This window comes from Helianthus annuus, chromosome 14 (assembly GCF_002127325.2).
Source record: "Helianthus annuus cultivar XRQ/B chromosome 14, HanXRQr2.0-SUNRISE, whole genome shotgun sequence".
NCBI lineage: Eukaryota > Viridiplantae > Streptophyta > Magnoliopsida > Asterales > Asteraceae > Helianthus > Helianthus annuus.
Genome location: NC_035446.2, coordinates 73,323,475 through 73,351,218, shown reverse-complemented (window position 1 = coordinate 73,351,218; position 27,744 = coordinate 73,323,475). Strand labels below are relative to the sequence as shown.

The window sequence follows — 27,744 nt, the reverse complement described above, 5'->3', positions numbered from 1 at the left end:
GGGGGGTGGGGGTTTAGGTTTTTGGGTGGGGGTGGGGGTGGGTGTGGGTGTTTAGTATTTTTTAGGTTTTTTTTTTTTTTTTTTTTTTGGGGGGGGGGGGGGGGGTTAGGTTTTTTTAGGTTTTTGGGGGGGTGGGGGGGTTTAGGTTTTTTGGGGGTTTTTTTGTGAGGTATAGTTTTTTTTTTTTTTTTTTTTTTTTTTGCCGGGGGGGGGAGGGGTGGGGGGATTTAGGTTTTTTGGTTGTTGGGTGGGGGGGGGGGGGGAAGGGGGTTAGGTTTTTGGGTGGTGGTGGGGGGGGTGGGGGTGGGTGTTTAGGTTTTTGGTGGTGATGTAGTGGGTTTAGTTTTAGGTTATTAGACAGTTGTCATTCTATAAGGTAGTGTTTGGTATGCTGGAATGAGAGATGGAATGGAATGGATGATTACGAGGGAATGAAGAAAAGGGTGTTTGGTTGGTCAATGGAATGAAATCACTCATTCCAAAATGCATTCCATTCCCTCAAAATCATTCCTTCCACCCCCCATGTTTTTTTTCCATTCCATCCCCTCTTGCACCATTTATTAACAACACCACAACCCACTACCTTCGCCACAACCCACCACCACCACCACCCACCACCGACGCCATCGCCGCCACCCGCCACCACCTCACCCCCAACAGCCACCGCCGTCGGCGTCACCCACTTGCCACCATTATCACCCACAGTTGTGACCAACCGCCAACGACACTCGCCGCCGCCCACCACCATCGTCGGCGCCACCACCACCGCCACCACCAACCGCCGCCGCCACCACCAACTGCCACCTCTGCTACCACCCACCACCAACAGCCACTTTGCCACCACCACCACTCGTCATCGCCGCCGCACCGCCACTCGCTGCCACCACCACCACCCATCGTCGCCGCCGACACCCACCACCGCCACCTATAACCACCCACAATCACTACCACCGACCACCACCACCACTCACCGCTGATTTTATTATTCCGTTTTTCTTGCCTACCGAATAATACACAATAATAACTCATTTCATTCACACATGGTAACCAAACAAGACATGGAATGGTAATGATCCATTGCATTCCCTCGTCCATTCCATTACCTGGTCCATTTCATTCCTTCGTCCATTCCATTACACCATACCAAACAGACCCTAAATCTTTCTTACACTTCTTACAATTAGAAGACTTTGTAGAATAACTTAACCCATATATCACTATAGTTGAAAGCCCTTTATAGTTTATACACTAAGGTTAAAGAAATTAAAAAAAAAAAAAAATAGATGTTTTTTTATATCTCGTACTTTTGATTTGCCCAATGAAGTCAACGATCTGTGTTTAGAAGAAGAAGACGGAAAAGTAAAACAAGAAATCCAAAAAACAAAACAATTAATGGATTATGAATGGGTGAAGAACTACCTGGAGAAAACCAGGTCAGGTGCATCATCAAATGATATTGTTTCCGTGCCTTCAAGTTTGTTCGAGCCATTGATCATGTCGGGCCTTAAAGTAGATCTCATCGAGCGCGGTCGAGTCATCTGCTCCATGAAAGTCCCTCCTCGTTTACTGGTTAGTTTTTTTTGAACGGCCGACAGAAAATTTTATTAATAGTAGCAAGATGCTACAAACCAAAATACAACGTTTATCACCAAACAAAACAAACCAAAAACTTTACATCAAATCATAGCATCTAGTTTGAACCGACACCAATCCTCCCAAGATAAAGCCCCCACTTTTGAACGATTCTTCACCCATAGGAACGCCAACGATTTGATTTCCTCCATAGACTTCGAAACATTTGGTACCTCCTGTCGGAATACGGCATCATTCCTTGACTTCCATATACTCCAAAAAGCCACAAGAATAACAGCATGAATGACTTTCCGCTTCCTCCTCGAACCCGAACTTGAAGAGTGCAACGAAAGCAAATCCTTTATACCAAACGCATAGATAGGAGGAATCCCGCACCAGTTCGCCAAAATTTGCCAAATCATCTGAGCAAAAGAGCACGAGACAAAAATATGATCACTAGATTCAGCATAGTCACCACAAATCACACACATTTGGCTCGAGACCGGGACGTTCCGAACAGCCAAAGCACATCTCGTTTACTGGTTAGTACTTAGTACTTTGTTCATCTGTGATTTTTGGCAGGGGAGGACCTACCCACAGTCGTGGGTGGGCAGCCGCACCCTTGATAAAAAAAAAAAATAGTGTATATTTTTGATAAAAAACCCAACCGCACCCCTTGAAAATATGGTTGAAATGAATCCGCCGTGCAACGAATTATCCACGTTCTTCCATTCCATAATTTCAGAACAGTAAAATCAGTTATTAAATTCTAACCTCACGTTTAAACAAGCATAACTAACCAACTAATAGTAAATGAAGGAAAACTAGACTTTTTGATTTCCCCCAAAATATTTTTATTGGTCAACATGCATCATTCATTTCACCAAAAATCAGTGCCGGACCCAGGAATAATAATTCCTGGGTCCGGCACTGATTTTTGGTGAAATGAATGATGCATGTTGACCAATAAAAATATTTTGGGGGAAATCAAAAAGTCTAGTTTTCCTTCATTTACTATTAGTTGGTTAGTTATGCTTGTTTAAACGTGAGGTTAGAATTTAATAACTGATTTTACTGTTCTGAAATTATGGAATGGAAGAACGTGGATAATTCGTTGCACGGCGGAGCAATTGCAGCGCTGGTGGACGTGGTGGGTGGAACTGCATTTCCGACTATTAACAACAACACAAACACCGGAGTTTCAATGGAGATTAATGTTTCCTACTTGGATGCTGCTTGTGTTGGGGTATGTATTGGTTTGGAGTTTTTTAAATGTTTGGCTACTAGGTGATCCGTTGATTGAACTAGCGGATCTAAATAGTGTTTACGAGGATTTGATACGTTTGTTAAGTTTTTGATAAGTTGGCAAACATGTATTGGATTTTCAACATAAACACTATTCTCTGCTAGTGCATATAGACTCAAACCAAATTCTAAATAGAGAACTCCCGAGGACCATATTGTTTTAACTATGATACATAAGGATAACAAACTCTCTTTCTCTCTACCTTTATTAGAGGTGAGAAAGCAAAAACCGATTAATTGTAATCCCAAATCGATTAGAGGTGAAAAACCAAAAAACGATATACCGATAAACCCAAATCAACATAGTATAACGACACCTACTAGTAAATAATATTTAAATGCATATATTTAAATTTAGTCAAAGTTGTATATATAGACTATAGTCAATCTCCGTAATTACCTCCGTAAATATGCTCGTAATTACCTCCTGTAAATATGCTTGTACTCTTATTTATATTGGGAATATCAATCTCAAAGTATCATTGAAACCAAATACACTCTGTGTAACCATATGGTATCAGAGCTTTTGTAAAGCTCTTGCGAGTCATTCGATCCTTGCTGCTGCTGCTCTTCTTCCTCACCAAACCAATCCCATGGCAACCTCAAAACCCTTGATCCAAATCACTGCCACAAACCATTTATCGATTAAAGGTCCTCCTCGGCTCTACTGTGATAATACAGGCGCAACCTACCTCTGTGCCAATCCGGTGTATCACTCGCGCATGAAACATGTCGCTTTAGATTATCATTTTGTGCGTGAACAAGTGACTGCGGGTACCTTAAAAGTTCATCATATTAACACTACCGACCAACTAGCGGATGTGCTTACAAAACCTCTTTCAAGAGCTCCGTTTTTATCCTTGCGATCCAAGATTGGAGTCTCCGATGGATCCTCCATCTTGCGGGGGCGTATAACGACACCTACTAGTAAATAATATTTAAATGCATATATTTAAATTTAGTCAAAGTTGTATATATAGACTATAGTCAATCTCCGTAATTACCTCCGTAAATATGCTCGTAATTACCTCCTGTAAATATGCTTGTACTCTTATTTATATTGGGAATATCAATCTCAAAGTATCATTGAAACCAAATACACTCTGTGTAACCATACATAGTTGATAACCGACATAACCGATTGTTCGGTTTTTAGACTGAGATTAACCGATAGGTCCATTTCAGTTCGGCACACAATAACTGATCTCCATGGCTCCATAACCGAACCAAAGTTTGATATGATAGCTGCAAGTTAACCCAATACTCTTGTATATATGATGAGTCACGTGATAGCTTCTACACACAATCGACAATGTACCTGGCAAAATGGGTGGGTTGGGTTACGGGTCAAAATGGGATTTGAGTCAGAACGGGTCATTTAAAAAAAAGGGTCGAATTGGTTCGTGTTAGAATGGGTTCGGGTCAATTTGGGTTCTGGTCAAAATGGGTGCAGGTCAATTTGGGTCCGGGTCAGGTCATGTTAAAAAGGTGAAATTGGTTGATTCAACATATTAACCTATATATACTGTATTATTGCACCATATTATTTGCAACTGTGAAAGTGCACTAATTTTAACGTGGGCACTCGGGGGGGGGGGGGGGGGGGGCAAAAGTGAAAGTGCACTAATTTTAACGTTATTTTACTAATTTCGTGAAAATAACATTAAAAGAGGGGGATGGTTAATCATGCATCATGTGGTGGCGTTGATAGCCGAAAGACAGGGGAGTACATGCACTAATCGGCCTTTGTCTTAAGTACTGAGTGTTATGTGCCTTATGTCCAAGGCTCGATGCAAAACCACTATCGAGCCGGGGGTCTCACTGGAAGCAGCCTCTCTAATCCTATGGGGTAGAGGTAAGGCTGTCTACATCTTACCCTCCTCAGACCCTACGTTAGCTTTGCTATTGGTGGGATTTACTGAGTATGATGATGATGACGATTATTTGCAAGCCTTTATATATGGTTCTTTTCCTATTTATGTGGTTGTTTAAAAATGATTCTTGTAGGTCACATCAATGGCTGTGTTGTTTCTGCTTGTTCTAATACAGCATCAGTTAACTAACCCATAACCCAACCCGAACCGTTCCAAAAACCAATTAGTTAATACATAATAATAACCGTAAAATTCGGTTTTGGTTTAGGCTGGCAAATAAGAACCGAACAACCCCGTGTACACCCCCTACCCACTATATTAGACTAGCACTCACTACATTCAAGTGATAGGTTCTCGAGGTTTTCTACTTAACTTGTGTGTGTCTAGGCATGTACAAATGTGATCATCTTATGTGCCAATTGAAGGCTAGAGTAACTAGTTTGGGTCATCAAGTAGGTGTAAACTTAATGCAACTAATTTTGCTATATTTTCAGTTTGATTTTTCTAATTGAAATGTACTTGAAGCAATGGAGTATATATGTGTACTCCTAAAGGTCTTGGCTGATGTATATTGAAAATCTTTTGTTTGCACTTTGTATTTAGATACGTTTATACGAGACTATAATTTTGCTGCAGGATGAGATCGAGATAGAGACAAAGGCGTTGCGTGTTGGGAAGGCTGTTGCTGTTGCGTCTGTAGAATTCAGAAATAAAAAGACTGGAAAAGTGATCGCGCAAGGACGGCATACCAAGTACTTTGCGGTTTCAAGTAAATTATGAAATCCAGGTCATATGATGATTGATATTAAGATTGTATATGTGCACTAAGGTGACCTCAAGCATTTACGACGATACAGTCGGTGGACACATGTAGGAACTGAATTCACCGATTTTTTTTAAAAAAAGTGACAAGTTTATTTTATAAAAGTTTAATTGTTTTAAAAATATGTGTAATTTAAAAATATAAAGATCCAAACTTATAGGATACATGTCTGTATATTGTGATTATAGTGTTGGTTAATTGTATGGACTTAACCCAGTTTGTATAGTGGGCTCAACCCGGTAGGGTTTAATCTAATTTTGTCACCTACTATATTTTGGAAAGTTAGATATGGTGTAACACTTAACAGAGTGTTGTGTGGATTTCTTGGTAATTGACTCATATATGTTGGGCTTGGTGAGACATGGGCTATGATAAATGATACCCTCGTTTCTAGTAACTAGTGGGAATGCTCGCACATTGCTGCAGATACTTTTTTTTTTTTTTTGATGCACGTTACGTGACGAGTTTTAAACATAAAACTAACCTCAAACCATCAATGGGCTCCTAGGTGTCATAGCTAGTACCAAACCCTTCCATCACATCTAAATGTGGCAAATATTATTAAGAAAAACAAATCTAAAGGCAAAAATGGAGAGAAACATCTAAAGCAATACCAATATTTCTAAAAAAAATTATAACTAAAAGTGAGACATGTATAGTTTCCACTTTTCACAAAATTTGCATTTTTGTCAAAAGATAAAACATAGCTCAACAAAATTTAGCATTTAGCAACCATAATTAAATATAGAATTGAATCACCTTTTAACAAACTACTGAAACCAAAGTGTTGCCCCTACAGAAATTCAAATATACTCAAAACGATTTCTCCCAAGATATCATCCCTAGAATTCCGTAGCCTACATCCTACATCCCTAGTTGTTGGATTACAACAGAAATATACTAACTCGTGACCTATTGATTATTATGCACCTTGAGAATGTGAAAGTGGCCCATTTAATTTGGGGCCTGCCCGAACATGAACGATTTTAAAACACCTTTGGATTATGAACAACAGCAATTGTTCAGGGGTAGAGTTTTGTCTTTGGTAGATTAGGTTTTGTAATTGAGAAAGGCGTGATGACACAACTTGTTGCCCGTCCACCTTCTGTTTTGAAGTAACTTGGCAAGTATAATTGAAATGAAATTTCGGGAAAAAAAATTAAAGTGATTAAAAAGAAAAAGTTAAGAATACTTGCATCAACACGTGTGCTTAAACTCGCAGACGTGTCATAACCAACAACTTCTGTAACTGATTCTCTAGCATTGTTTTCCCCCTATTCTCCTTCCTAGGGTATTGGAAAACCTCGAAGATCCATATCTAGAAAGTAACAAAAAAAGTAAAATATGATTATACAAAAAAATTTAAGGGTAACTTAGTTTTTGAGTCTCTTTTTTTTATGAGTTTTAACCACTTGAGTTCAAAAGCAAAAAGTTTAACGACCTGAGTCCCTATAGCCACTTTTCTTAACTATTTGAGTCCAAATTCTTAACACTGTTAGAATTATTCTGTTACTTTTGTTAAATGACCAAATTACCCTTGTACTTAAAAAAACCATTTTATTATTATTAAAACTATTATTAAATATATAAACAAATTCCATCCATTCACATATCTCTGTATCTCCAGATTCACATCTCTCCCTCTACCTAATCACTTTCTCTCTCTTATCTTCTCTCTCAACAAAACAACCACCACCATCACCACTCCACCAGAACCACCACCGTCATCGCCGCACCAACATCGTAGCACCACCACCTCTACCAACACCGCAGCACCACCACCATTGTAGCCCCTCCACCACCGTTGCACCACATCGGAAAATGCTACCGAAGAATGAAAGCCAAATCGGAGACGATTAAAGCTCACCTGTGACTACTACCTTACACCGTTGTTGTCAGTCACCATTTACCTGCACTATTTTCTGGTCATCGATCTTTATTTCTCCATATTTGTTGGACACTAGAGACCATTTTCTGGTAAGCTCCACTTCAAGATCTCATTTTCTCCGACTCTGATTTCAAAGCCTATAATATTGTTTGTCGTCTACCATCGGAAGCTATCAAAAACCCAAGACCCATCGATCTCACCTTCAATAATGATGATGAAGGAAAGAAAGAATAAGCTCGTTGTTCATTTTATATTTTTTTTAGTTTTTTTGGTGGTGAATCGTATTTTCGGTTCAACCATAAGAGCAGTTCAAGCAATACCCAACCCTAGCTTCACCTTCTTCAACAATAAGTTTCACCCCTCTTTATTTCATTCTCCTTTGACTTCTTCAGGTTTTATCATCATTCCTTATCAAATTACAGTGATTACAGTCATGATTTGAAGAAATTTATAGCCTTTTTTATTTATTTTACAACGATTAATCATGGGTATATCTGAATTTCAACTACTTTGCACTGAAAGTTATTATCTGATTACCCTTTGACTTTGGAAGCCAAACATTTCACCACTAAACTTCAAAATTATATGGGAATTTTAATAGTTTCCTTAAAACAGTTCCAGATACTAGAAGTGTAGAAAAGGAATTTAATATGTGAACATAATGCCCATGGCTTTATAGCCTAGTGGCATCTTGGTGGTGGGATAAGGCTTTGGGACCAATAGGTCCTGGGTTCGATTCCCACAAGGGGGGTTTTCCCATGTTTATTGGGTTTCCTCCTGAATTGGTGTGGCATTATGCCTAGTGGAGATGGATATGATCGGGTGGTTCCTCTGGTGGCACGATGATACTCCAGTGGTCCGTCAGTGATCCAAATTTGCCGTTCAAAAAAAAAAAAAAAAAAATATGTGAACATAATTGTTGGGGAGGTAGCGGTAGTGGGATGGTGGTGGCAGTGGGGCGGCACTGGTGGTGGGGGTGAGACGGTGATGGTGGGTGTTTGTTGGTGGCGGTAGTGCGATGGTGGTGGCAGTGGTGGGGATGACGGTGGGGCAGTGGTGGGGATGGTGGCTGTGCGGTGGTGTTTAGAGAGAGAGAGAGAAGAGACTTGTACTGATGTGCATATAAGACTTGTACTTTGTGTGTAAATGAACAAATTACCCTCATATTTAACAGAATTAGTGGATGAAGTTAGAAATTTGGACTCAAATGGTTAAAGAAAATGCTTATGGGGACTCGGTTTGTTAAACTTTTTGCATTTAGACTCAAGTGATTAAAACCAATAAAACACAGGGACTTATAAAGTAATTTACCCAAAATTTAAATAAAGCAACATAACCTCAAAGGCCCAAATACCCTCACTTAGAGAATAATTAAGTGGCTTAAACTCCCATACTAGAATCCAAATTTAGTACAGGATCAATCTTGTCACCTATAACATTGTTTTTAAGTTTCTCCACAACAACCTGTCCAAAACAAATATACACATTGAGATGTATTAAGAAAAATTAATTAGAATATTGTTCAATGTGCGACATAGAAGAGCATATCTATCTATACTTTCTATAAAAGGAGAAAACGCAATGACATAAGAAAAGCTGATGTGGCAGCCATAGAGGCTCTCCAACAATGTCTTTCATATGTCATTATTGCATCATAAGTGTTAATATATAAAATCACTTTAAAATCTATTTAAAACTCTGCCATCAAAACCTCTGCCCATATCCATCCATAGTTTAAAAGCCAGCAGAGGTTGAAGGTTGATACAATGCCTTTATATCAGCAGAGGTTAATTGCTGGCAATTTCAAATTCAAAATACATTGGAATATGTAATTTGCAATTAATGCATGTCACTTACTCACTTCTGCCAATCATCTTTTTATATAAAGTTTTTTTTCTCATTTCCCTCTTCATATTTTATTACAATCTCATCTTCTCTGATTTGGAATTTTGAAATTTGAATTCATTCCAAATTCTGAATTAGAAACATGTCAACATCAGCTGAGATTAACAATTTTAGTTTTGTTAACGATTTGAATCCTGAGAAAGATTTGTGGCACATGAAAGCAAGGACCATCCAAAAATGGAATCAAGGTTATAAAATGGATCTCATCTTCATTGATGAAAAGGTAATATGTATTTGTGTTTTTCCGTTCGTGTATAAATGATTCCATGGATGTATATGTGTCATTTCCTATTTCTATGCTTTATAGGTTTCTATTATAAATGTTCCTGAGTTTTGTACGGTAGTTTATTGAGGATGTATATTGTTTGATTTTTTCTTTTTATCAGAAACTGTAGGTTTGTATGCTAAAAAAATACTTTGTTTAAATGTTCTTCAGGGTGCTAAGTTTTAAGGAAGTATTAAAAGTTATTCGATACCTGTTTTTAATGGACAACTTCAAGAAGATGTTGTTATTCTGTCGAAATTCGGTGTTGGTGAAAATAAAGATTTATATAAAGGTAGAGCACATGACCATAAAATCAACTTTTATCGATGCACAGCTGTTACACCTGTGAGAGATTGGCAAGGTGTTGAGTTTGGTTTCAACTTTAGAGCTTATCAAGATATTTTTCAAGGAGAGGCATAAAATCTTTGAGTGTTGGTAGTGTATATTTTTGTAATCATGTCTTCTCTATATAAAATTGGAAATTTTTACTTACCCTGTTGTATAATGTGATCATGTAGATGTTGCTGGATCTGTGGTTTGGTGTGGAGATCTTGAATTCGTTGGCCGACCTCCAAAAGAAACTAAGAGGATGAATAACGATATTCAAGACTTGGAGTAAGTTGTCGTTTACATGTTCAGTCATGTACAAATTAGGGATGAGCAATTCGTTCCCGATACCGGTACCGGTACCAAATTTACCGAACCGGGTACTTTTTCGATACCGATTTGGTACCGACTTTTAGCATTTCGGTACCGGTTCGGTACCGGTATTTACCGATTTTTACCCTCAAAAACCGGTACCGTACCGGTACCGAACCGTACCGAACCGGGTATATTCGGTACCGGTACCCACTTTTGAGGATTTTCGGTATCGGTACCGGTTCGGTACCGGACGATACCGAACTCATCCCTAGTACAAATGATTGTTTGTATGTAGTGTGGAATGATGTTAATAAATGAGATCAAGAATGTTGGTATTTAATGTGGAATTTGGTAATGCTAATAAATGAGATTAACAATGTTTGTATCTAATGTTGAATCATGGTAATAAATGAGATCAACAATTTATTCTTCAAGTGAATATGTTAGTTAATTTGTTGCTCATTTACTACTTTAATAAATGGTTATAAATTTCGTTTGATTTTATGTTGTTATTCATTCAATTTAGTTTTGATTTTATGGATTGTAAAAAATTGGTCATAAATTAGTGTTTAGTTTATGGTTAAACGAATATTGTTTTCATGTAGGGTTACGGTTTTGTGATGTACTGTGTGGAATGATTATGCTCTGCAGTTTAACGAATTCATCTCTAAAATGCCAGCTCATGAGCATGTGATGGCTGTTATACAGCATGGAACGCGTAAAGAAATTGAAAGGTAATTTTTGTTACTTTCTGGAAATCATAACTATACTCTTTATTTCCGGAAATATAATAACAGGTTGAATAAATATTCATTAGTTGTTTTGTGATCTGTTGCAAGGTTGTTGGTGATGTTATGGAAGGATTCTGGAGGAAGTCTGAATGGAAAGTAAAAACCACTTATTTTGAAGACTCTTTGTGGTTTTTATTTATGTTTGTTAACTTTTGTTTTAACCTGCTGTGGTTAAAAGTTTGGTATATTATAGCTACAATTTGAATCATCTAAACTGATGAATTTGGTATGTAATTGCTACAATTTGAATATTATTGTTGAATTCATGTGTTTCACAAGTAGTAGGGTTGTATATTATTGTTAGTGGATGCATGCAAATATAATGAATTGGTTAGTAGGAAAATTGTTAGGATCTGAGATACATTAACATTTGTTAGAGGCTAAGCACTATTACAGATTCCTAACATCTGCTAGGCCCTAAGCACTGTTAGGATCTGAGCTACATTAGGATCTGTTGAACAGACTTTGCTTCAACAGACCTTATCATCTGTTGATCATCATCTGTTAAAGCTCTTATGTTAAACATCCTCTGTTGAACTACATCATCTGTTAATCCATAGCAGACGTTAGATTCATCATACTTTTGCATTCATCATACTTCTATTTAACCTGCTTCTCTCTCACACACTTATGCATGTGTTCTTGGTGTTCCAGATGAATGCGATAAAGATTGTTGTTTCTCTCTCTAAAACAACAACTTTCTTTCTCTAAAACACTTACCGGATCTAGAACCGCCCAATGAACACGATGAAGATTGTTGTATCTCTCTAAAATCAAGGTAGTTTAGGTTCAAATCTAATTCTCTCTCACACACTTGTGCGTGTGTTCTTGGTGTTCCAGATGAACACGATGAAGATGGTTTGTTTCTCTCTCAAAAACATCAACTTTCTCTCTCTAAAAACCTCCATCCTGCCGCCGTTCACCCACCGATAAGAATTGTGAATAAGGAACACATGCGAACAATTGGTATGGTTTCTCTTTTCAATTGAGGGTGAAATAAATTGGGAAGAAGACATAGAAAGAAGATAAGAACTAGAAAAAGAAGGAAACAAAAGTTGCAGGAGAAGTACACATGAGGAAAGAGAGAAACATTTAGATGTACCAAAATACCACTCAAACCACTTTTCAACATAAGAAAGTAATAAATTTAAATCAAAATAACATCTTATTTCCCCAATCATTTAATCATCTAGATCAATGGACACAATAAGATTTACTAGGTTTTCTCACCCCCAAATAAGTTTTATATTTATCGTTTCCCTATATATATATATATATATATATATATATATATATATATATATATATATAACAATATAATTTATCTATTAATCCATTATTAATTATCAACTTTCAAGCTTTCTCACAAGTTAATATTTAATTTTTGTAACTTTTTATTGGTCACCACTCACTCCACTATCAAACCACAACAATGCTACCCACTTCACTCAACTCCACACAATTCACTAGTGTTAGTTTTGACTCTCCTCCCACATAAACACTTTTTTTTTTAATTTTTATTTACTAGTAATTTTTAACCCTTTTATTTTTTTATCTTTCGCACTTTAAACCCTCACAATGTTAATCATTTACACTTTTAACCATATAGTTTTCGTCTTTTACATATTTGTTACAAACATTTTTTTTATTTTTAGTCCCAACAATTTTCCACTTTCTACTTTGGTTCCCATACTTTACAATTTTTACAAATTTATCGTTTTGTATTTTTCGAGTTGACATACTGCAATGCGCGCGTGTGATTCAACATTTTTACGTCTATTTTTTTACAGTTTAACAACTTCGTCGAAACTCGCAAGTCCTTTGTCGACTTAGTTATTCTTTTCAATGTTTTAATTTTTCGGTCTATTTTTGGCGAGTTAACACGCCGTAACGTGTGTGCGTGATTCATCATTTTTACGTTTATTTTTGTTCGACTTAACGGTCCCACTGCAAAGCGCGGGTCCTAGATACTAGTTTTAATAAAATATATAACATTTATAATACCTTTTAACAAAATATATAACAATTTAACTTATATTGTTTTAACAAAATATATAACATTCGTACCTACTTAGTTTCGTAAGAAACTTGCGGATAAGCGGGTTGCTCGTCAACCAATGACTCCTGGGCGTAAGACGACTCACCACTGTCTTTGTTGTTGCCATAGTTTTGTTGTCCGTACGAGGCCTCATATCCGTGTCTGTAACCCAAATACCCGTAATCGTATTCACCGTCAGGCACAGCAAACTGAAAGACGTCAATGAGTAAAAGGTGACGGTAAATCTAACACCTAATTCAAATAAGTAAATAAACACTTACCTCGATCAGGTTTGGCAATAAGGGTTCCTTAGGATAAGAACGAACGCCGAACACGACCTCCTCCGCGTTATCATCATTTACTCTCCTTCATAAGAATCAGGGATGACAGACCCCTCCTAAAATAACGGTGGTAAATATTTCATTAACAAAACAAACAAAACAAATTAATAAATAGTATACCAGATTGTTTTCCTGAACAAACGTGCTCATGTTGCATGATGATTCGCCAAAAACGTACCTGAGGCCGAACCAAGACATCGCTAACATGCTTGTGTTGGAAATTCAAAAGATGTATTGTTTGAATTGTGAGAGTTTTCTTCAAATGAAATGATCCGAATGTTTCTTCTTCGTTTAAAAAGGAGAAAGAATGTCAAAACCAATCATTCACCAGACTTCTATGCTACTTGTATAGCTCTATACAAGTCGTATAGGGTTGCCGTATCATCACATCCATCACCTTTCTGTCAGTGTTGAAAGACAACGTACTATCCCGTACCTAATACGAGTCAAGTAGCTCTACACGACTTGTTTAGCGTTAAGATGTGATAAAGATGGCAGGCTTTGTCTAACTTTGAGAATTGGTTCTGGGTGTCAAAATAAGAAAACTGGGTGTACAAATAATACGATGCTTTACAAAACCACTATTTCTCATCCGATTTTAGTAAAAACCACCACTGTTATCCGCTTGTGAACAATAAGGAACACCAATTTAATTTCTAAAATTTAGGTACCCAATATGAAAATATTAATAAAGTCAGGCTTGAGCATAAAGCAACTAATCAAATAATTGCGTGCATATGTAACGAATCATGGACCATATCTTTAACTTTATACCACCCAGACTTTTGCTTTTGCCCTCACCAGTCAACAATCAATGTTTAAAAATTAAAACTGACTTGATGAAGTTTCATCAATGATGTGTAGGCAGTAAGCCTGAAGAAGAAGAAGAAAACATAAAATCCAAAACACGACAATGGACTTTAAATGGGTGAAGAACCACTTGGAGAAAACCAGTGCATCATCAAATGATACTGATTCCACACCTTTAGCGACCTTCGAACCACTTATCAAGTCAGGCCTTAAAGTTGATCTCGTCGAGCGTGGTCGGGTCATCTGCTCCATGAAAGTCCCTCCTCGGTTGCTGGTTAGTTTGTTTGTTTGTTCATTTGTAATTGTTGGGGAGATGAATGAACAACATATTAAAATATCTTTACGGTTTTTGAAATTATGGAATTGAAGAACGCCGATGGTTTGTTGCATGGCGGAGCAACGGCGGCGCTGGTGGATGTGGTGGGTGGAGTTGTGATTCCGACTATAAACAATGCCACCAGCTCTGGAGTTTCAATGGAGATTAATGTTTCCTACTTGGATTCTGCTTATGTTGGGGTATGTATCTCTGTATTTTTTTCATCAATTCCTTACTACATATATATCTTTTTTTAAGGTGTGAATTATTCGCGAATGTCGGAGGTCTAGCGTACGTTGTTTTAATCAGGTCTGCCTAAGAGGGCCCCTCGCACAATAGATCCCCAATTTAAACCCCTCAATGAGAAAACCTTATCACCCAGACTCGAACTTGAGACCTAGAGGGGAAAACTCACCCGTGCCCATCATAGAGCACTAGTGATGGTTGTCCTTACTATATATCTAACTAGGTTAGAACCCCGTGTATTACACGGGTTGAATAAATATAACTTTATATACTAAGTAATAAAATAGTTACATCTTTTAAAAACTCGTGTATTGCATGATTTGAATAAACACATGTCTTACACGAATAATGTAATCTGTTAACACATTTAGTCATCAAGATGTGTTTTCTAACAAAATGAACTTTGAGATACTATTTACTTATTGTAACATCTCACTTTTTTATTAGGTTAGAAAGTTGTGTATTACATGGTTTATAACATTTTACTTTGTTTTTTTATTTATTATTAGGTTAGAAACTTACGTATTACTTGATGTTGGATAATCAGCAGAAAAAAAAAAAGAAATATTTTAGTAAAAAATATTAAATATACAAGAGATAAGCTGGATATTATGATGTAATATTATTATTTCATTGGAGTGTAAAACGGGACAATGAGATCCTTTATTAAAAGTAGGATTCTAATTATACCACATGTATAAAAAATATATATGTTCTACATGTATTGAATAAATCTTTTTAACGAAACAATTGATTAAAATAAATATTTTTATTTTAATATGTGATTATTAGTTATCCTTGTCCTTATCATCAAATCTAAAAACGATTAAAACTACCAACTAAATAAAATCTTTATCTTTACAAATATTTTAGTTAATTACATAGTTAGTTCCTGTGGTTTGCACAAAGTAACATACTTAGGTACTAATAGTTTAAAATCACATTCTTATTAACTTTTCATTTTGTAACGTTTGGAGGTATTAACGTTATTTGTATGTTTAAAATCACATTCTATTAGTACCTAAGTATGTTATTTTGTGCAAACCATAGGGACTAATTATGTTAATACCCTAGTAGTTAATACCTCCAAACGTTACAAAATGAAAAGTTAATACCTTAGAAGGTGTTTTTAAACTATTAGTAGCTAAGTATGTTATTTTATGCAAACCACATGGACTAACTATGTAATTCACTCTAAATATTTAAAACGCTATTATATTTTTTTAGATTTTAATAATTTATATATGATTATAATAATTAATATATTATTATCAGTTATCTTTGTCTTTATCATTAAAATCTCTTCTATAAATTTTAAATTTAAATTTAATATTATCAATAATTAACTTTCCATAATAAATATTTAGAAAAATAATTAAGAATGTCTCATAGAACGCCATGTGTCCCTAACATGGTTTCTTTTATTATATGTATAGATACTAATAAGGGATAGGTTAATGTCACATGACATTATCTCCATAAATTTATCTTGATGTCACGGGACATTCTCTCCTTTAATTTATTACTAGCACGATGTCTGCGCGATGCGGCGGGAGCGACACATCACATTGCGATACTCGTTTTCGATAGTTTTTTATTCATATAATATTTATTGTAGCATAATTGTGATAAATATATATAAAAAACGAAGTGATCAGGCAATCCATTTCAATGTATTGTGCATGGTTTCGGTCGGTTCGATTATTGTCCTCAACCAAAGCCGAAATCAAAGCCATTAGTAAGTCTATTTTATTAACCAATCGACTGTCGGTTAATCACTTCGGTTTACTCAGTTTGATTGAAGGTTTTTTGGTTTGGTTCATTAACTTTCAGTTAAAAGCAAAAACCAAAATTTGGCTAAAACTTTTGCTTAGAAACATCTTAAATTGGGGTATAAATAATGAAATGAAAGTATAAATATATAAAATAGAGATATGAAATATAAAATATATGAACTAGAGATATAAAAGCTAGAAATATATAAAAATATGAATGATTCGGTTCGGTTCGGCTAATTTTGGTTAAACGAGAATACAAAAAAATTGATAACCGGTTTTTGGTTAATTTGGTTTCCAGTTTTTAGTTCATTCAGTTTTTGGTTGATTTTGGTTCGGTTTCGTCTATTTTCAATTTGGTTTAGGTTAACAATTTAGTTATTGCTCACCGATAACCCCGGTTTTGCTTAATAACCGATAGGTGCGCGCTCGATACGGTGGAAAACACAGACATTGCCACAGTGTGAATTTTTCGGTTGATTAGATTATTATCCTCAACCGAAATCGAGGTCAGCTATTTGTCTATTTTATTAACCAATCCATTTTCAGTTAATCGGTTTGGTTTGATTCATTGAATTTTGGTTAATAACCTAAACCAAACTTGGGCTAATCTTTTGATTAGAAATATAAAAAATCTAGGTATAAATACACAAAATGGATGTATAGGTACATGAAATGGAGGTAACAATACACAAAATATGGGTATAAATATATGAAATACATGAACTGCGGGTATAAAAGCTAGAAATACATGAAAATATGAATGGTTTGGTTTAGTTAATTTTGGTTAAATGAGGGTACAAAAAAAAAACGATAATCGTTTTTGGTTAATTCGAGTTTCGATTAATCAGTTTTCAATTAACTCAGTTTTTTGTTGATTTCCGTTTAGTTTTGATTAACAATTCAGTTACTACTTACCCTTAGACACTGTTAATCATGTAACATATCAATTTTTTAGTTAAAAACTATAGCAATACTATACTTTAATTAAAGAGAATAACATACTCGTTTATTGGTGTAATTTAAAAAAATATATATTAATGTACCAAAAAGTTATGACCGTCAAAAAATCGTGGGGTAGTCAGTTTTTTATAAGGGATAACGTGTAACTACTAACTACTAACTGATTATTTATAAATTTGTTAAAGATGATGGATTAAAGTATAATCTAGATAAGATGATTCAATTGATGGTATTTAATCACTTGATATTATGTAGCTATTAAACATTTTGGAATAATGACTAAGTACGTTGGGCTTTAATCACTTGTACACTAAGGAATTATCTACTTGTACCTTTTAATCAACACGTCAATACTGACGAAGACAACTATCAAAACATCAACAAAAATAAGTAGGTTGTCACGCTACTTTTGAATTTTTTTTTTTAACATTATAGTTTATAAGATATGGCAAGAATACTTGTGGTGGAGAAAATGTAACTAATACGTATAATTATGTTAAATCTCTGGGATTTAAATGTAATAAGATGGGGGCTAAAATGTAATTATTGTTTAAAAGACCAATTTACTCTTATTTTAGGAGTGTTTTTATAAATTGAGATGGAAAAAAATTATTTTTTGGGTATCTTAAAATTTCCCTCTCTCATGCATTATAATAATAATAATAATATAATAATAATAATAATAATAATAATAATAATAATAATAATAATAATAATAATAATAATAATAATAATAATAATAATAATTACTATTATTATTATTAATCTATACACAACAAAATAAATATGTATTGATATATATCATATTAATATATTCAATTTATTAATCAATACATAACCATAGATAAATACGTAATACATGAAAAATAATTAGTTTATATTATTATAGTATTATATTTATTTATTTTTATTTTCATATGTGATAAAGTTTTTATTTTTAATCATTGTGGATCAAACCAAATTATATTATATACTTATAGATCTAAATTGTCTAATCTAACCTAATAATGTTTCAACGAATAACTACACGTAGGTTTCTCTTAATTTAGCAATATTTTTATTTTATTAATAATATATTAGATTAATATCCAATTTTTATTATTAATATATAACACATGTGATGTCCGATACAAAAAAAATACTTTATTACGAATATAACTATGTATTCAACGAATTTTATACTGCAACGTCAATAAACCTATAAAAACGAATATGATATATAGTTTAAAATTTAAATTATATTTTATAATTTACATTATATTTTAATTTATTTTTGTAATTTAATATCAACAATAATTAAGTTAAATCTCATTATTGTAGAAGATATTTACATAGCTCCTTAAGGTCATATAGACCATGGTTGTAAAAGTCCCGCCTAGGCTCTGAGTACTCCCCGAATACTCGCTACAAGGTAGGCTGCCGAGGCCCGAGTACTGTTCTCCCAGGCCAATCACTCCCCGAATAATCTCCGCCTAGGCCGAGTACCTCCCGAGTACACCCGAATCCGACTAGGGAGCGCCTAGCGACTTTTACAACCATGATATAGACTAGTAAAATAAATTAATGGGGTGGATTGTATTTGTATTTAAAAAACAATAAATTAAATAAGTAAAACGACAAAAATGCCCTCATTTAACTGACTTATTTTATGAAGTTAATGAACTGGATGAAAATGACAAAAAAAAATGCAAACCTCAGGGACATATGAGAAAAATTGTTATTGTTATTATTATTTATTTGTAATTATTATATTATTATAATTATGCATTATTATTATCTAAGTCACTTGATTATAATATCGTGTGTTACACGGGTTTATGTAAGATATTGTCTTTTTTTCAACCCATGTTATACGCGAGTCTATAACTATTATGTGTATATATACATGTACATGGCTAGGAGTTGCCCAGAAAGTCCAAATTTCTTAAAAAGTGTAAAAAGTCATAAAACACCATAATGTCAACCATAAAACACACCAAAACCCACAAATAATATGATGAAGATTACTAAAACATCATGTATGTGGGTTTTGTGTTGTGTTTTAGATGTTAAGGCTCTGAGTATGGAATGACAAATATTATTGTGTTTTATGTTGTTTAGCATTTTGTGTTTTATATTCATAGTTATACGATGGTGCGTTTGAAGTTTTTATGGACTATTAGAGTTTGAATATGGTGTTTTAGAAATATTCATTCTATTATTTGTGAGTTTTATGCCTGAAATTATTGTGTTTTATGACTTTTTACACTTTTTAGGAAACTTGGACTTTCTAGCCGAACCTCACCCACATGTACATACATGTGTAGGTATATCTGTCGTACCAATTTTAAATAGGGAATAACGATAGCCGCTTGCAAGTTACGTGACCACATAACAAGTTAACTACCTTTTTATCCCCCTTAGTATATCCGATCAGTACTATGCATAAGTGCTTATAAGGGTCTACAGTGGCGGAACTAGAACATTAACTCAGGGGTATCCTAAATTTTTTTTCACCGTGCAATCGTACAATATTAAAAAACGACAATAAATAAATAAAGTAAAACAAATATCTAATAGATTTGTCCTCTTCGTTTTTTCATAGTTTGAAATCATTCCATCACATTGTCGTCTTTTACTTCACGTAAAAAATCCTTTTCGACCGCACAAACCATAGCATTATTCAAAAATTCCGGGCCCATTCGATTGCGTAAATCCGTCTTGACAAGCTTCAATTTCGAAAAACATCTTTCAACGGTTGTGGTTGCAACCGGTAAAAGCAAAGCTAGCTTCACTAACCGATAAACTGAAGGAAAAGAATTATGCGTTCCCGTTTCAACCATAACACGCGCAAGATCACTTATTCTATTCAAGTTTGCAAATTATCACCATCACTTATAGTGTGACGAAATGGACAATTGGGATTTGGGCTTATTATTTTCAATTGATTGGTATCCTCGTAGTTGTGCCGTGTCGTGCATTAAAACTTCAAGGCAATTGGACAATTATTTACAATCTTTTATTATTTTGGGCTAACATATTGGGCAATTGGGCTTATTATTTACAATCTTCATTTGATTTGGGCTAACATATTGGGCAATTGGGATTTGGGCTTATTATTTTCAATTGATTTGGGCTTACAGGGGTGTCCTCGTAGTTGTTCAGGGGTATCCTTAGTATAAAAACCGAAAAAAAAAAAATTTACACTACCGATAAAAAGTTGAGCCGTAGTCCGTGCTACGGCTCGGACAACATAAGGTCCGCCCCTGAGGGTCTAGTTGTACTCTACTTCAAATTATTTTGTATTATGTGAGTTATATGGCATGTAAAACCATGTAGATTAGATTACAATCATGGTAGGCACAAATGTAAATGACATTTATACAACACTAATTTTCTTGCAGGATGAGATTGAAATAGAAGCAAAGACATTGCGTGTTGGGAAGGTTGTTGCTGTTTCAACCGTAGAGTTTAGAAATAGAAAGACTGGAAACATATTTGCGCAAGGGCGGCATACCAAATACCTTGTTGTATCAAGTAAATTATGAAATGCAGGTATTCTTCTCGTGTAGAAAGAGATCCTCGTAGCATCTCTACATATTTATAAACTAAATGATATTTTAAATATTTTCTATAACTTTGTATCATAGGTTGATGAGAAGACACGATGATCATATACATCTTTTACCTAAACTATGGTTTTTTTAGGTTTTCTACTTGTATGGTTCTGTGAACCATGATGTTATGTAGTAAGTTTGTTTTGTTTGATGTGTATAAGTATTTCCCAAGTTGCATGTGTTTGATCTTCGGCTGTGAATATCGTGATGGATGTAAAGGTTGTGTATAAGTGATAATGTGACCACAAGTTGTCGGGTGTTCTCGGAACACCAGAAGTGTTTCTCTCCATGAATCTAAGTATGTGTGGAATTTATTCTGTGTTCTCGATGAAACAGTAGTATGAGACTCTCACTTGATCAAAAGGTTAGTTACAATGTAGATGCACTCCTTTATATAAAGCGGAGAGGAGCCGTAGATGCCAACTCATAACGACTCATGTTACTGTTGGATATAATGTTCAATTGTCGATTATAATTCATTGTTGCCGTCAATGTACGACCCAAAGAGTTACACTTTGGGCAACGAACATTTAACGGTGTTTTAATCGTTAATCACCGGATCACGAAATCATAAGCGTAATAAAAGAAACGGGTAATTATTTAGAATAATTACGGAGAGCCGGATTTAATGTTATAATTAAAGTTGTTAATTATAATTATATATATATATATATTGTTAATTATCTAGATAATTAAAAGTAAAGATAATTATTATAATTATAAGATAATTATGAAATTGTAATTAGATTACATTACTTTTATCTTTTCTTTATTATCTCCTAAAAACTCTCAATTTAATTATGGCTCCATAAGTCCATATAACTCTTAATATACAAAAGGGATTCTGTGACTTTTATTAGAAAAGATATATACGGAACTTTTGTTTTGTGGATGGATGCATGCTTTCAAAAGGCTAAAAAGAAAGAGAAAGTAAAAATTTTTATTTTTGCTGTTCACTTGGCCGTCGAAGAGAGAAAAGGAAGATAAAGGAGAACTTGTGAAGTTTAATTGGCTAGTAAAACAAACTCTTTTGTTCCTTCGATTACGCAAAAAGGTAAGTATAGTTTTGAACTTTATTTTCTTTAGATTTAGGTTTCGTTTGAAATCGTTTCAAACGAACAAATCAAATTTCGTGGTCAACGATCATCTAGCGAGATCGTTCGTTGAACCAAGGTGTCTTTCTTGGATGTCACGATTCTTTAATTTTATTATAACCTATTTTGATTGTAATGAGATCACTAGTGGAAACGGTTTAGGACCGAACCTCGTGTACATGTTTTCCGCTGCGTTCAGTTTGTTTGACAAATTGACTAAAATAATTTTCTAAAAGTTACACGAAATTTCCAACAGTGGTATCAGAGCCACCTTACAAATCAAAGTAGGTTATTTTATAGATGTGTTTGTAGATCTATAAAATAGTTATATGATTGCATGCTTAAAATCGGGTAGATTTGGCATAGGATCCTGTCACGTATAATAGTTATAGGCAAGTTTTATTAAGGCCAAACATGAACACTTGTCAAAGTTCTCTTTGACAAAATATTTGGCCTTAACCTATTTCGTTTAGCTTAATGATCGTAGTATGCAAATCCGGGTCTAGAATCGTTTTTCATAACACGTGTACTAAATTAGTTTTTGGAGCTACACGCGTTAAATTAGTTTAAAGAAAAACGAATATATTAAAATAATTATTTTTAATATATACCAAACTAAAATATTAAAAAAACGTAACTAAACACTTTATTTTAAAAATAAAGTTAAAATTTTGTTAAGTCTTTTCGTTACAATATCTAAAGGAAATTTAATTTTTCTTTATATTAAAGTTTTTTTTTGGATTGGATCTAAGATTAAGTGGGAGCACAAAAGGGTTTGTGCTACACTTAATGGGCTCGGTTCACGTTCTTGGGCTCGAACGAACCGAACATATTATGAACCCGGAATTGCATATTTATTTATTTATTTTGCGTTTTGCCATCAGATGTTTATTACGCCATAAAATTAATAACTAATACACGATCATTAAAACGACAATTTTAATAAAAGGTTTATTAAGTATTGGATAGGTAATTAAAATAAACAGTTTATTTTAAAATACAAAAATCAAAATTGGTTTTACAAAATTAAAAGTTAATTTGAAAACCGTAATTAATAAAAGTTATTAATTAAAATAAATTTGCGACACGACCAACTTAGATTAAATAGGGTATTTAAAATTAATCGGTCGAGTGATTGAAAGGTGTTTCAAGTCGTCACAAATTAAAACGTAAAATTGATTTTTACAAAGGAATTGTATAGCCTATGTTCATGCCATAGGCCGTACAAGTATTTTAAAACGACCCGAACTGGTAATTTTAAAATATAACCCAAATTAAAATCGATATTCTACGCCACCCTAAATTAAGAACACCCGAACTGATCTATCCGAACCCCTGGTGCTAGTGTTTACCCTGCATCCAGGCCTACGGTTTTGGTTAGGGGTAGTTCCGCGATTTCCATGCTTACATGGGCCGGGCTACAGTTCTGATTTGAGGACAAATATCACTTTTGCGACACGAGAGCGAATGTTAGTGTTTACCCTGCATTCGTCTTCTACGGTTGTGAAAGTGGGTGTAGTTGGGGTTAACGTACCAATGCTTGACAACACTCGTCATGCGACCCCAAACCGAGAATTGTGTAGCTGACACAATTGGTGATCGTCACCTACCCTTCAATCTATGCCAGTGAAGAGTGCTAAGTCCATTCACTGAGTTATGGGGAGATGGGATCTCATCCTAATTCCTAAAATTTTGTATATCTTGGGTCAAAATTGAATTAGGTTAATGCATGAAAATTACTAATAAAATTTTCTTCTAAATTCTACAGATGTCTACAAACAATTCTGATAACACCAAATTCTCGCTTAAGTCCATCCTTGAAAATGCTAAACTTGATAATTCTAACTTCATGGATTGGTACCGCAACCTGAAAATTGTTCTCAGGGCGGAGAAAAAGGCTTATGTCCTTGAAGGACCAATTCCCGAAGCACCTGCTGCTAATACGGGTGCAGCCCGTAGGACATGGGAAAAACATGTTGATGATTCCCAAGATGTGACATGTCTTATGCTTGCTATGATGATTCCAGAACTTCAGAAGAATCTGGAAAACTTGGGCGCATATGAGATGAGTGAGCAGCTGAAAAACATGTTTCAGCAGCAAGCTCGTCATGAGCGTTTTGAGGTGATGAGATCTCTCATTACATGTCGCATGCAGGAAGGTACTTCGGTCAGTGCTCATGTACTGAAAATGAAGTCTTTCGTTGATCAACTGGAGCGTCTAAACGCCCCCCTTAGTAATGAGTTAGCTACGGATGTGATCCTTAACTCGCTACCCAATTCATATCATCAGTTCGTAATGAACTATAACATGAATGGGTGGGAAAGAAGGATCCCAGAGTTGCATCAGATGCTAAAAACTGCTGAGACAAACATCCCAACTAAGGGCAATCCAGTGCTGGCGATCAGGGAAGGAAGAATTACCAAGAAGAAGAAATCCAAGGGAAAAGGCAAGGCGAGTAAGCAAGACAAGGGCAAAGGCAAAAAGGTTGCCACTCCGAAGGCAAAGCCTCATAAAGATGCCAAGTGTTTTCACTGTGATGAGATCGGGCATTGGAAGAGGAATTGTTCCAAGTACCTGGCTGAGTTGAAGCTTAAGAAGCTGTAGATTGGAGAATCCTCAGGTATACATGTTATTGATCTATTTTCCTTTTCGAGCAAATCTTGGGTGTTTGACACTGGATGTGGTTTTCACATTTGTAATGATTTGCAGGGACTAAAAAGGATTAGAAAGCTGAAGCAGGGTGACTTAGAGCTGCACGTTGGGAACGGGCAGAATGTTGTTGTGAAGGCAGTTGGAGAATTTATTCTTGAATTACCTTCTGGATTGTTTATTACTTTAGACAATGTTTTTTATGTTCCTAGTTTGACTAAGAATATTATTTCTGTTTCTGCTTTAAGAGAACAAGGTTTTAATTATGCTTTTGATATTGTTAATGGTAACATTTCTGCATTTTTAAATGGTGTGTTCTATTTTGAGGCTAAGCCTCACAATGGTGTCTATGAAATAGATACTTCTAACAATAGATCAAATAATATGGTATGCTCTCTTTCCTCTAAACGTGTTAAAACTAGCTTTAATCAAACATATCGTTGGCATTGTCGTCTTGGCCATATTAACATCAATCGCATGAGGAAGCTCCAGACCGCAGGGATTCTAGAATCCACGGGTCAGGAGACTTATGATTTATGCGAATGTTGTCTAAGTGGCAAGATGACTAAGGCCCCTTTTACCGGAACTAGTGAAAGGGCCAAAGACCTGTTAGGACTCATACAAACTGATGTATGTGGTCCATTCAGGACTATGTCAAGGAACGGGGAAAGATACTTCGTTACATTTACTGATGATTATAGTAGATATGGATATGTTTATCTTATGAAGTTTAAACATGAAACCTTTGAAAAGTTCAAAGAATTCCAAAATGAAGTACAGAATCAACTAGGGAAAACGATTAAGGCACTTCGATCCGATCGAGGTGGTGAATACATTAATCAAGAGTTTGATGAACATCTCAAGAAGTGTGGGATTATATCCCAACTAACTCCACCCGGAACACCACAACTTAATGGTGTGTCTGAGAGGAGAAATCGAACCTTATTAGACATGGTTCGATCAATGATGTGTCGTACAAACTTACCACACTCCTTTTGGAGTTATGCTCTTGAAACTGTTACACGTCTTGTAAATATTGCTCCTACTAAAAAGGTAGAAAAGACACCATATGAGATGTGGCATGGTAAACCACCTAAAGTCTCTTACCTTCGCATATGGGGATGTAACGCTTATGTTACCAGTGAGTCTTCGGACAAACTTGATCCTCGCGGTGAAAAAGTTGTTTTCATTGGATATGCATATCCGGTTGGTTATTATTTCTATAATCCTGCTGAAAATAGAGTTTTCACTAAGCGTCGAGGAACATTCCTAGAGGATGAGCTTATGGCGCGAGGAATTGGAGATAATCTTGTGGATCTTGAGGAAATTCGAGAACCACAAATTAATCAACCAATAGTCGAATCTGCCTCTCAACAAAATATTGTTGAACCTGAACCTGAGAGGATTCAGGAATCTGATGTAACACTAGGTGTCCACAGAAGTACGAGGGATCGTCATGAACCTAATCGGTATTCACCTGATAGGTACGTCTTGATAATAGATCAAGAAGAGCCCTCAACCTACAAAGCTGCGATTTCAGGTAACGAATCTGAAAAATGGCTCGAAGCCATGGGCGTCGAGATGCAATCCATGTATGACAACCAAGTCTGGGATTTGGTTGAACTTCCTCCCGAATGTCGGACTGTAGGAAGTAAATGGGTTTTCAAGTTGAAAACAGACATGGATGGAAATGTGCAAACCTATAAGGCTCGTTTGGTTGCTAAAGGTTTTACTCAGACTCAAGGAGTTGATTATGAGGAAACCTTCTCGCCAGTAGCCATGCTTAAGTCTATTAGGATTCTACTTGCCATAGCCGCGTATTATGACTATGAGATATGGCAAATGGATGTCAAAACCGCGTTCCTAAATGGACATCTTACAGAAGATGTCTATATGGAGCAGCCTGAAGGTTTTGTAGATCCTAAGAATCCAAAGAAAGTTTGCAAATTGAATAAATCCATTTATGGATTGAAACAAGCATCTCGAAGCTGGAATCTTCGTTTTGATCAGAAAATCAAACAGTTTGGTTTCATTAAAAACGAAGATGAGCCGTGTGTTTACAAGAAGGCAAGTGGGAGTTCTATTACTTTTCTAATCCTGTATGTAGATGACATACTTCTCATTGGAAACGATATCCCAATGCTGCAGGATGTTAAATCCTGGCTTGGTAAATGTTTCTCAATGAAGGATCTTGGAGAAGCTGCTTATATTCTAGGAATAAAGATTTATAGAGATAGATCTAAGCGGCTACTTGGACTTAGTCAAAGTACATATATTGATAAGGACATTCGACGTTTTTCAATGCAAGATTCCAAGAAGGGTCTCTTGCCAATGGCAAGTGGAACCGTACTAAATAGTCATCAGTGTCCCAAATTGGACAAAGATAAAGAGGATATGAAAAAGGTTCCATATGCCTCTGCTATCGGTTCCATCATGTATGCCATGTTATGTACTAGACCGGACGTATCGTTTGCTCTGAGCTTGACTAGCAGATATCAACATAATCCTGGTAAAAGTCACTGGATTGCTGTGAAAAATATCCTAAAGTACTTAAAAAGAACTAAGGATATGTTTCTGATATTTGGCGGTTTGGAAGAAGAGCTGAAAGTAAAATGTTACACTGACGCAAGCTTCCAAACGGATCGTGACGATTCACGATCTCAGACAGGCTATGTTTTTACTTTAAATGGTGGTGCTATAACTTGGAAGAGTTCTAAGCAAAGCGTGGTGGCCCAGTCGACCACTGAATCAGAATATATAGCGGCTTCAGAAGCTGCTAAGGAGGCTGTTTGGATGAAAAAGTTCATTGCTGATCTCGAAGTTATACCAAGCATACAGAAGCCTATCGAG

General features: G+C 35.4%; 2 protein-coding genes and 2 long non-coding RNA genes across 4 annotated transcripts; 3 read left to right on the top strand and 1 right to left on the bottom strand.

Annotated features, from left to right (window-relative positions):
- The first annotated feature begins 1,224 nt into the window (after window positions 1–1,224).
- On the top strand, window positions 1,225–5,721 carry LOC110908472 (acyl-coenzyme A thioesterase 13). The gene is made up of 3 exons (XM_022153421.2): window positions 1,225–1,569; window positions 2,672–2,818; window positions 5,388–5,721. The coding sequence occupies exons 1-3, from the start codon at window positions 1,393–1,395 to the stop codon at window positions 5,529–5,531; spliced, it is 468 nt and encodes a 155-aa protein (XP_022009113.1). The 5' UTR covers window positions 1,225–1,392; the 3' UTR covers window positions 5,532–5,721.
- A 1,489-nt stretch (window positions 5,722–7,210) lies between these two features.
- On the top strand, window positions 7,211–11,690 carry LOC110908471. Its single transcript, XR_002574627.2, has 6 exons — window positions 7,211–7,551; window positions 9,511–9,590; window positions 9,804–9,924; window positions 10,151–10,247; window positions 10,880–11,008; window positions 11,114–11,690. It is a non-coding gene; the product is annotated as an uncharacterized LOC110908471 (long non-coding RNA).
- LOC110905484 lies at window positions 8,796–14,229 on the bottom strand. Its single transcript, XR_002573165.2, has 4 exons — window positions 13,623–14,229; window positions 13,385–13,500; window positions 13,133–13,312; window positions 8,796–8,926 (listed from the first exon to the last, which is right to left on the bottom strand). It is a non-coding gene; the product is annotated as an uncharacterized LOC110905484 (long non-coding RNA).
- Window position 14,230: 1 nt separating this feature from the next.
- Window positions 14,231–21,462, top strand: LOC110908470 (acyl-coenzyme A thioesterase 13). The gene is made up of 4 exons (XM_022153419.2): window positions 14,231–14,528; window positions 14,624–14,770; window positions 20,938–21,088; window positions 21,184–21,462. Exons 1-3 carry the CDS (start codon window positions 14,358–14,360, stop codon window positions 21,079–21,081), a joined length of 462 nt encoding a protein of 153 aa, XP_022009111.1. The 5' UTR covers window positions 14,231–14,357; the 3' UTR covers window positions 21,082–21,088; window positions 21,184–21,462.
- The last annotated feature ends 6,282 nt before the right edge of the window (window positions 21,463–27,744 follow it).

What these genes read in the sequence shown, in the direction of transcription:
- LOC110908472 (XM_022153421.2), top strand. Translation starts at nt 1,393, where the DNA reads ATGGATTATGAATGGGTGAAGAACTACCTGGAGAAAACCAGGTCAGGT. An exon ending in AAGTCCCTCCTCGTTTACTG is followed by an intron (nt 1,570 to 2,671) that starts GTTAGTTTTTTT and finishes ATGGAATGGAAG; the next exon opens with AACGTGGATAATTCGTTGCA. An exon ending in TGGATGCTGCTTGTGTTGGG is followed by an intron (nt 2,819 to 5,387) that starts GTATGTATTGGT and finishes ATTTTGCTGCAG; the next exon opens with GATGAGATCGAGATAGAGAC.
- LOC110908470 (XM_022153419.2), top strand. Translation starts at nt 14,358, where the DNA reads ATGGACTTTAAATGGGTGAAGAACCACTTGGAGAAAACCAGTGCATCA. An exon ending in AAGTCCCTCCTCGGTTGCTG is followed by an intron (nt 14,529 to 14,623) that starts GTTAGTTTGTTT and finishes ATGGAATTGAAG; the next exon opens with AACGCCGATGGTTTGTTGCA. An exon ending in TGGATTCTGCTTATGTTGGG is followed by an intron (nt 14,771 to 20,937) that starts GTATGTATCTCT and finishes ATTTTCTTGCAG; the next exon opens with GATGAGATTGAAATAGAAGC.